General features: G+C 34.3%; 1 protein-coding gene across 1 annotated transcript; it reads right to left on the reverse strand.

Annotated features, from left to right (window-relative positions):
• Nucleotides 1-1138: 1138 nt before the first annotated feature.
• On the reverse strand, nt 1139-2911 carry LOC106774671 (disease resistance RPP13-like protein 4). Its single transcript, XM_014661717.1, has one exon. The coding sequence runs from the start codon at nt 2909-2911 to the stop codon at nt 1139-1141; it is 1773 nt and encodes a 590-aa protein (XP_014517203.1).
• Between the last annotated feature and the right edge of the window lie 8696 nt (nt 2912-11607).

Below are 11607 nucleotides of genomic sequence, written 5' to 3' on the forward strand. Positions count from 1 at the left end.
TACAAAAGTTAGCAATTAATAAAATGAAGTGTTATTTCATATATGAAATAGAGCTGTCAAAATGGGTCAAAACCGGCAGACCAATCCGACCCTCCAAGGGTTTGGGCTAGGATGGGTTTAAAAAAATTGTATTTTTTTTATACGGTCAGATTTAAACTCGAGTCATTTAAACCCGACTCATGCAGGTTGAATCCTTGGTGGACCATTTTGGCCCACCAATCCACCCATCTAATTTTATTTTGTTAAAATTTAATTTTAATTTTATAAAAAATATTTATTAGTTTTTTTTTCTTGAAAAAATTATTTAAGTTCCCTATTTTCAAAATTAATTAAACACCTATGTTGGAAGTGAAATTTGAGAATGAAATTTGTTTAGATTTGAATTATAGAAAGTTTGTAATTTTTTTATTAAAAAAATTGTAATTAAGTGAGCCAACCCCGTTTACCCACCAACCCGTGGTGGGACGGAGCATATTTGAATTTTCTAGTTCGCTAATAAATGAGCCGGGTTGGATAGACTCACTAAATGATCAATCCTTAGTGGACCGAGTCGACTCGGACCGAATTACCTGTTTTAACAGCTTTGACATAAAGATTGTTATATATGAATATAATATAAAAATATACATTTTATTTAATATATAAAAACTAAAAACAAGTATGAAGTATTATTATATATTTTATTTAATAAAGATATAAAAAATATTAATTTAAATATAACAAAATTATAACATATTAATCTATATAATAAAATAAATAATTTCATGGCACTTTGAGAGTAAGGGTTATTTTTCGACCTCCACTTAAGGAGGAGCTTTCTAAAGGAAGGTTTTTTCAAGACCGAGTCCATAGTCCATTGTTCAAGTTCACAAGTGTACTTATCCCATCCTTCCTTTCCTCTTCACAATAATATGTTCTTAATTACTCATTTTTCTCAACCCCAGCTGGAATCTTAAATAAAAGAAAGGAAATATAGAAAAAACACCAATGCGCTAATACTCAAACAAAGGTTTATTTCTCTATTCTACAAATTTCAACCATCATCACTCTCATTATACAAGAAATAAAGCATATCCACAACAATTACGTAATTGCATTGCATAAATGAATCGTTTTATGCATGGAGTTAGTTTCACCCTCACTCTTCAAGTCTCCATTCCTGGAAAGAACGATTCAGGACCTTTGTTCTTTCTACATACCTTAGTGAAGGAAACAACTTGTGCAATTTTCGCTCCTCAATTTGAAGTTGCTTTAGGTACCTTAGACGCAAAATCTCCACATGCCACTTATGGCAAATCTCACCATGATCTAGACTTTTGAGTTTTCCTCCATTTATATACAGCTTCCTCATTGACCCCGGTACCCTGCTAGGCTTTAACCACTCTGGAATTGCTGTTCCTGGAAAGCCTTCAAGGTCCAACTTCTCCAAACTTGATGGAAAAATAACCTGAATATCACTGTACTTTTCTCCAGACACACCCCATGATATTTTCAGACACTTAACTGCTGTCAAATCCTTCAGGCTTTCAAATTCCATCTCTTGTATCACAGCCTCACTTCCAATATGTACACTGAATCTCTGTAGTTTCTTCAGATTTGCAAGATCTGATATTCTGCATGGTGTCTTCAAAGAACTGCCTATTACAAACCCTTTGAGTACTTGGAGCTGAGTGAGCTTCTCAATCCCCCTTGGCATGCTGTCCAGCAAGTAACACTCAGATACATCCAAATGTGTGAGACTCTTCATTGATGCAATGTTTTCAGGAAGTGCTTCCAAACTGTGGCATGCTTTGAGGTCAAGGATTTCTAAGTTCTCAAGTTGTGCAATGGAGGGTGGCAACTCGGGTATTCTTGATATCCCTCGCAGACTAAGATACTTCAATTGCTTATCACCCCTCAACTCCTTCAGAAATTCTTCACTCGCCACTTCAATGTGATGTGAAGGTGAATCTTGCCAGCGACCAAGTTGAAGCACTTCTAAACTCTTCACTTTAGCCAACCATTCAGGCTCAAAACTCAGATAGCTCGCCCCAACATTGAATATACTTTTCCAATGGTTAGGTTTTAAATTATCCTTATCATCACCTAGTACGACTTTGCGTTGCTTTAACCAAGCTCGTTGATTCCAGAATTCTTTGAAAGACAATCCAAGATGTTGTAACGTTTTTTCTGAATCTAATGTCAACAACTCACCACGGATGCGAGGATTGACTTTGAATTTTTTCACAACGGGATTCAAGCCATTACCATGAGCTACAATCATTTGACAATTCAGAAGCTCATCAACCACTCCCTCACCTACTTCCTCTGCTGTTTTCTCTCCTGAATTTCTCACAAAACCCTCTCCAATCCACCAGTAAATTGTGTGCCTTTTGTTTATGACAGCATCTTCAGGGAAAACTAGGAGAGACAACAAGCAAGGTTTTAGATGTCCTTCAAGTTTTTCAAAACTGACCTCAATGTTCTGATTCAAGTTTTCTTCATGCAACTCATCCTTGTGTTGGCTTGAAGAGGGAGGTGAGTGCAACTTTCCAGTCTTGTGATCCTGATATCTTGTTACTTTTGGTGAGACAGATGCTTGTGTTCCTCCTTGACTAGGGCAACCCTTTGGCAGCAACTTCTCAGTTGAGTCCTTGATTCTTTGGGAGATAGTTTCCATGTCAGTCTCAAACTTCTCTTTCTCTATGTTACCTATGGTGCGGAGATGGCGATCTAGGAGTGCTAATGTGTCAAGGAGTTCATCTTCATTCCACTTCACTGCCATGAACAAATCCTTGATTTGGTCTAGTTGGGAAGTCAACTTTTCCAACTTGTCATCACATGATTTGTCCAGTGTCTTGGTGGTCCTTGTCATCCTCAGACGCTTCAGCACAAAAGGAATGGCTTTCTTAGGGTTTGTTCGAAAAGACATTTTTCAGCAATGAAACAAGGAGCACAGTGTTGGCAGATTTTGTGACTTCAAGTTGATGTTTTGTGTGTCAAAATGACCGTGGGTGCTACAAATGTATTTGATACCAAACAAGACAAAGAGACAAAAGAGAGAACATTGGGAAATGTTATAATGTAAGAGAGACACTGAAAAGTGATCAATGAAGTGTTTATAGTAAACGAGTTTTCACAAAGTGTTGGAAGTGAATGAGCATTGTTGTATATGTAGAAAGAAAAGAAAAAAGAACTCACAGGTCAGGTTTGAGTAACTATGTGATCACATAATAAACTTTGTATACTTTGCAAGGAAGGAATCAATAAACCAGAGCTTCACGTTATTCTCTATATATGGTTCCATTATTTGATGCAAAAGTTAGGTCATATATATATGCAAAGTAAATTCTCTTGATCTAATGGTAAGAATTTGAGAGGCTAGAGTTAATAATAACTGGATATTGAATAGTGAATTTCTGAAGTAGGGATGGTATGAATTGGGGCATTTTTCTGCTTTAGAAAATGGTTGGAATGGAAGGGGACTATATTTAGTTTAATTTGTTTAAATTTGAAATTAAATTACATCTATGTCAAGCAAAGGATCCAATAATAAAAGTTTTTCATTATTCTTGTCTTCCATTCGAAACCTGTCGTTTCTTTAACAAGTGAATTCTATTTCTTTGCAATTTGATCAGAATCTTCTTTTCAATTTGTTCATTTTGTAAGAAGAAAAGAAAATAAGAAAATATTATTTTATAATTAAGATAAACTTAATTCATGCTAGTAATTAATAATGAATAATGGAATAGTAATATCTAGAAGTTTTTTTTATTAGTTTACACAAAAACTCCCTTTTAACTTTTATAAAAATTATTTTCAATTTATTAAAATTTTGATATTTTTGTTTTCTCTGTTATTGAAAAAAAAAATTATAACAAGAAGTCTAAGTAACTCAATAACAACGCAAAGTATTGGCAGATTTTTCTATTTGATAATTCCAAGATGAGGGACATAACATATGTATGTTCATGTGTACTTCCATTCGAATCAAGTTTCAAATTTTGTACAAAATCATTTAAATTGATTTGAACTTTTAGGATAACGATATTTAGACAATATTTTTTTGATAACATTTAAATATTGATTACGTATCAATTTATGATTGGTAAAAAATTACTCTATAGTCAATAATAATAATCATAAATATTATTGTGGAGTAATTTTTGATCAATCACGTATTAACACCTAATGTCAAAAAATATGGTCTAAATATCATTATCCTTTATTTTATCCCATTTGAAACAAATCCATTACTTTTGTTAACGACTACTATTGGATACGATTTTAATTTCAACCAATTCAAATCACACCAATCATGTGGATATTTTTATTACTCATTTAATTATAATTCATCACGATAGAAAAAGCGTGTCATGAAAGAGCATTCCTTTACGACAATTTTACCCTTTTAGTTGATCACGTTATCATAAAAAATTTAATTCAAATCATGATGAGAAGACAACTGTTATGATGGTTAAGAGTGCTATCACCGTCGTTAAATAAATACATTATATCAAAATAATTAAAATTTAAAATTAAACTATCACGCCCTTTATTTAACCATTGTAATATTTCGATATGAAATTTAAATAATTTGAGTTTGGCATGTATATATTAAAGTTGTCTTTTTCATAAACGTTGTAAAAATAGCATATATCATCATGGTTTTTCCATCACCGTCGTGGAAGTTGAGTTTTTTTTTTTTTTTTTTTTAAAAAAAATAACTTGTTTATATTTTTATTTTACCCAAAGCTTATCAAAAGTTTAACAAATGCAACTGGTCCAAACAAGTATAATAATTACCTAATCTTTCAACAAAGTTCTTAAACATTTAAAACTATTAAACCAAATCTATTTATCAATTTCTAAAGTCTTATATCTAGAAAGAAAATACTTTGTCCTAGTGCTTTGAAATCTATTAGTTATTTGTCAATAAAATTCTCTAAAAGTAAAGTTAAAATTATTCTATATGAAAATGAATTAGGAGATATGTTTAAATGGGATATATATCATATTACTTCATCCTAACTGGCTTCCACAATAGTTTTTATCCATTACATAATATATTAGTCACACTAAAAGCTACGAGTTTGTTTATTGTATTACAACATAGTTAAACTCGTTAGATAAATTATATGATAATACATAGTAAATAAATGATATATTATTATAAATACCTTGAAGAGCTTTTATGTGACCTGTTGTGACACTTGATCTACCATTGATTATGCTTTGAGCATTAAAAGCATTAAATATTATAACATTTAATTTTAGAAAAATTACATTCTATGTTCAAGGTCAATGAATTAATAGGCTTTTCTTAAAATAGACTTACGTATTTATTATATTTTTATGATGCTTTTTATGACGTACATGAGCAAAACCATGTAGCGGTATGATTTAATACTGATATAACTAGTAACATGCCAATTACTACTGTGTTGAAAATTAGTTAAAAACATATTTAAAAGGCTAAAATATAACTTATTAAATAAGGATAGACTTACTTAGCTATGTGGAGCAATGTAAATTTGTTTATTTATGTTGCGAACTCCCACATAGGCTAATTTATATTATATATGTGGGTGCAAATCTCACCTTACAAGCTGGTTTTGTGGGACTTAAGTTAGACTTAAACTTCACTTCTTAACATGGTATCAGAGTTATGGGTTAGAGTCTATCCTAGCGAGGTTTGTGTTTGTTGGGCATATCATTCCACCCGTTATCGACCCACTATCAGACCACCCATTAATGTCTAGTTCCATGCACAAGATGTATATACCTCGACGTGAGGGAGGTGTGTTGGAAAGTCTCACATCGACTAGCTATTGGGTGCAAGACAAAAACCACAATAGAGTGAGGAGACAACAATGCCTTAGTGGTATAAAGAGGACGATGACAAACGAAGTAGTGAATAAACAATGAAGAAAGGGTGGTGGTGTAGTTTGCTTTAATGGCAAGAAGACGAGAGAAGAATTGTGCATGCATGGGGAAGTGAAAAGGTAAACCCTTTTAACCCTCATCAGCTATATCACGACAGTTAAGTAACTAAACTGTCATTATTTTGTTATTTCCACGATGGTTTTATATGTCTAGCCATAGTGATTTTTTAAACTTACATGATAATTTCTAAGAAAACCGTTATGATTTGATTATTTTTCAAAATTTTAAGTTTGCTATATTTATAAACATGCCACCACATTTTCATTTCACTACTTTAGTGCGATAAATATAGTAATCAATGTCATTGAAGAAACTTTTAGCACTAGTGATTTTACTATTCGATAATTTATGTAAAAAAGTTATTATAAAATGTCTTGTTTCTAAAGTAATTATATATTTTTTTATAATCATGACATAATTATATATAAACTTCAAGATTAAATTATGTATTTTTTTTCAAAACATTTGGTTGCATTGCTCATGCTTACATTCCATATCATAATAAAAGAAAAGTAGATAATAAAAGTCAGAAGTGTGTTTTATTGGGGGTAAGTGATGAATCAAAAGCTTATAAATTGTTTAATCATGTTACAAAAAAGGTTAGAGTGAGTAAGGATGTTGTATTTGAAGAAGAGAAAAACTAGAATTGGTAAGATGACCCTGAGAAAAATATGAAAGAAGCTCTTGGCTAGGAAGACTAAACCACTAGAGTAGATGAACATTTTGGAACATAAGCCTACTTCACAAGAAGTTACAAGCAATGATGATGCAGATCCAAACATATCAGAATCAACCTCTGAACATGTTGATACTTCAATGGTAAGGAGGGCAACCATAATTTGAAGACCTCCTAATTGGTTGACTAACTGAATCTGTAGATCCCCGGTGCTTTGAAGATGTTGAGATTTTTTATAAGGGAAGCATTGGTTTAGTTAACCTTAATCTCACAATGCTTTAATTACTATGGGTTTTGATGATGACAACACATTATTAATAACACTCATGTTTTGTTATGTGTTACATGTTCTATGCTTTAGTGTGAACATTGTCTTATTGAACATGTATGTGTTGTTTCTGATATAGTATGCATATTCACTAATCTTATTCTTTATACATCACTTGTGATTGCATTACATATGTTTATGAAAAGGAAAACCACATGCACTTTGATGAACTCACAATGTGTGGCAAATCTGCAAGTTTTAAGTCGACTTTATTATGAAGCAAGCCGATTAAAACTCGTGACTTCGCACAAATTTTCAAAAGCACTGTTGTGAGAGATTTTGCATTGAAAAGATTTTCAAATTGTGCTGAAGTGCCTAAGTCGACTACATGCATAGTGGATCCGACTTAGTTAGTTGTTTGATTTGAAATTTTGTTATGCTTGTATGCAGTAATGACTGCATTTCAAAAGTTAGTTAAAACATTTATGTTAGTCAACTGTATTCAATGGAAAATCAATTTAGTTGTTGTTGACTGCTACTATTTGACTTATCTGTTATAATTGTCTAAGGACAGTCGACTTTATTAGTAGCCTAGTCAACTACAGGAGCGTCTGATTTATAGAAAACTATAAATAAACATGCCTCGATTGATCACAGAGACTTTGGTCATTCTAACACTTTCATTTGTGATTTACAAATTGTGATCTCTGAGAATTTGCTCCAAGAATTCATCAAGAAGACCGTGGTGATCTATCTTTGAAGAGATTCTTTGAAGGAGAAAGATTTATGTGCTTACTGGCTTATCACATCCTGCACATTGTGGTGCACGTCTACTGATCAAGATTTCTCTCAATCTTTGTAAAGATTGTGGTTGTTATCCTATTGGGATAGAAGGGGGTTGACTCGTGGAGTCTGTACACTTTGAGGATTGTTCAAAGTGGGTTGAAGATTGTAGAAGAGGGGATATCTTGTTGCAGATCTTGTTGTGTGTATTTCCTATATTTTGGAAGGGTTAGAGAGGTTTTTTATATTTTTGACGTAGAGGTCTCTACAAAATCCTTGTTGTAAAAACCTTGACCATTATAGTGCATTTGCTTCCAGATTGTGGAAGGACATTGGATGTAGGCATTGAGGTCGAACCAGTATAAAAACATTACAACTTTGTATTTTCTGTTGCACTTAGAATTTTCATTCCTTATGATTCAAGAAACTTTGTAAAGGTTGATACTTTGCGAAAATTTTTTTGAAAAGACTCTGATTTTAAAACCTCACTAATTCACCTCTCTCCTCTTGGTGTTGAAACGAAACCTACTTGTTTTCCAACAGAATAAGCATGGATGAGTCAATAGTGGAAAGAAGCAATGAAGGCTAAAAAGGAGTCCATCGAGAAAAAAATACATGGCAGCTTGTAGATCCACCAGCAGAATTTACACCCGCAAGTCTTAAATGGGTTTGCAAGACCAAATTTAATGAAAATGGTCATGTAGGAAAACGTAAAGCCAGATTGGTGGCCAATGGTTATGCTTAAAAGTATGGAATATATTATACAAAAGTGTTTGCACCTGTAGCTAAACTTGATACATTGAGAGTTTTGATAGCACTAGCTGCACAAAATTCATGGGATATATTTCATTCGTATGTAAAGAATCCCTTCTTGCATGGTGATCTTCAAGAAGTGGTATATGTTCAACAGCCAACAAGTTTCGTTAAAAGGTTTGAGAAACTCAAGTTTACCAGTTGTAGAAAGCTTTATATGGACTTAAGTAGGCCTCACAAGCTTGTTATAGAAAAATTGAAAGGCTACTTTGCCAAAGAAAAGTTTAATCGATGTTCTAGTGAACACACCTTGTTCACCAAACAAGTTCAGGGTAATGTTGATGGATCAGCAAGTGTACCAAATCGTACAAGTAATATAAAATGGTAAGACCAAGTATCGTGTCCCAAGAGACTCTCGGCACTGGAGAGTCGTGTGATAACTCGATTAATTAAGACTTAAAGAAAACGAGATCATTGGTTTCAAATGCAAAGACAAAAATTAAATATGAATGCAGTTTGATCAATAGTAGAGTAGCACAGTAATGAACGAATGTTGTTTTCAATATGAGACGGGTATGTTGTTGGGGTTAGATGTCACCAAGTTCACTCTCATGTATAAAAGAATTCTTCTTTATGCATTAATATTAACGTCACTCACTAAATCACTTAAACTCGATCCCTCGGCGAAAAAAGATTGTCCTTAATTACCAGTTCATACAATTCCTAGCATTCCTAGAAATTAATTGTGAAGATCAAGAGCTTAAGGCGACCAAGACTCATACCCCCATCCCTGAGAAATATTACTCTTGGGAGTAATTCAACAAGAACCTAAATATTAAGAAACCTCCGAACACTTATGCAATTCATACATCTTGCTATGAATGAGTTAAATAAAGCAAGTGTTGTAACAAATGAATTACTCTAACAATTAATGAAAAAGCATATATTATTAAGAATCAATTCAAATACATGAGATTTCACAAGGCTATATCATCTCCTAACAACAAATAGAAGCTAGTTCACCATAGTCATGGTGAAACTAGATGAACAATGCAGAAGAATGAGATAGAAAAACCCTAAAAATTGGAGATGGAAGTTCCCGCATCCAAATCTGCCTCCAGAGAGTGAAAAAGTGTGTTGTTGCGCTCCTCCTGCCAAAGATACAAAACCTAGGATGTCTGGGTCCTTTAAATAGAGTGAAAACTGAACAAAAATGAAGCCCATGACCATGTCGTTGGTGCTCTATGCCCCACATAGGGCGCTCATGTGGTGTGCGGCACTTCTCTGCCGCTTAACGCCTCAATCAGGCTAGCAAGCGAAATTCTTTAGGGAAAAGTGGCGCTAAGTGGTGGGCGCCACTCTATTGGCGTAGAGGGCCCCTCAAAGGGCGCCCAAGCTTCGAGCTTTCCTCCCTTCTGGCGCTTTTCCAGGCCTTTCTAAGCTCCGTCTCCTTGGTACTTCAGTTCTGCTTTCCATATTACCTCATTTCCTACCAAAACAAGGGAAATTAGTCATAAAATCATCAAATATTAGTGCAGAAAGGGCTTTCCGTATTTGAACCGACGTCTTTAAGCGTGACGTTAATGGGACGTCAGATTCTGCAGGTCCGACGTAGCTATAGACGTAGGTTCACTGACATGACAGACGTCTATAAAGACGTCAAACATGGCACTAACTGACGTCTAAGGGTTGTTATAGACGCATACATGACACTACCCAACGTCTAAGGGCACTATAAAGACGTCAAACGTGGCACGAACCGATGTCCAAGGCTACTATAGACGTCAAACATGACATTAACCGACGTCTACGAAGTGTTCGTTGTGTTTTAGTGCAATTCTCCTCATGTCTTTGGGTAGCGTAGTAGCACCTCCTTCCTTTACTAGTTTCTTCGTAAGAAAAAATTATGTCTTTTGCATCTCTTATGATATTTCAACCCAAAGACGAACCTGGATCGTTTCCTAGGTCTATTCCAACCGCCAATAAAAAAGAATATGGTGGGTGTCACAATATTCTTTTTCTTTGGCGGTGGGAATGGAACTAGGTAAGGACCCAGGTTCGGCTTCAGGTTGAAATGCCACAAGAGATCCAAAAAAACGCAATGTTTTCTTACAAGGAAACTAGCAAAGGGAGAAGGTACACTACGCTACCCAAAGACACAAGAAAAACTGCACAAAAACAACGAAAACTAATTTTAATCGATTCAAATGAAACATAATACATCAAAGATTACTTTAATCGGATTAAAAGCAAATTTAAACAGTTCAAAGAGATCAAATGCACCTGAAAATGCAATGCAGCGGAGAGAAAAGGCGAAGGAAGACGATGAAGTGAGCGAAATTGTTGGTTTGCAATCATTGATTTAACAATAAATGAGACATCAGTCGCCTAGGAGATCGATGTCTATAATGGAATATATGTCAGGCACCTCACGAATACGACGTCCATTCGATTTAAAAAATAATATTTGTGGTATATATAGACGTCGGATGTAGTGGGGACCGACGTCTATAATCAAATATAAACGTCGGGGTGACGCTATCAAATTTCTAGATGGCAGAAAAAAATAACTTTTCACTTACTAGTAAGACTATAGACGTCGGTTTGGAGGGGCACTAACATCTACATGGCATAAAGAAATGACTTTTCACCCACCTGTCAGACATATAGACGTCAGTTAGGGGAGCCCCGACGTCTATATGGCAGAAATTAATGGCTATCCATCTACATGTCAAACATATAGCGTTAGTTAGGAGGGGCACCGACGTCTATATGACGGTAATGGTTATTCACCTTGTCAGACATATAGACGTCAATTAGGATATCCTTGACTTCTAAAACACTATAGACATCGGGTCACCTCCTAACCAGTGTCTATATAGCCAACTTATTTACAAAAATGCCACCAGTCATCAATATACGTCGTGCTTACCCCTAACCGATGTCTAAGGGGTGACGTTAAACAGTGTTTTTGTACTAGTGAAATTCAACCTCAAATCTCTTATTCACACAACTTAATAGAAAAACATTATTCCAAGCAATTTCTAAGCAAAAAAAAGGTACATTTAGTATCAAAATTACATCACAGATAACAGTATTTTCAACCGTTATCATGTAATATTTTAATAATCAGTCTTTATGTTAATGATTTGCTCTTTACTGGAAATAGTAAACATGTGTGAAGAGTTTAAAAGTTCAATGA

Source organism: Vigna radiata, chromosome 10, assembly GCF_000741045.1.
Source record: "Vigna radiata var. radiata cultivar VC1973A chromosome 10, Vradiata_ver6, whole genome shotgun sequence".
Taxonomy (NCBI): Eukaryota; Viridiplantae; Streptophyta; class Magnoliopsida; order Fabales; family Fabaceae; genus Vigna; species Vigna radiata.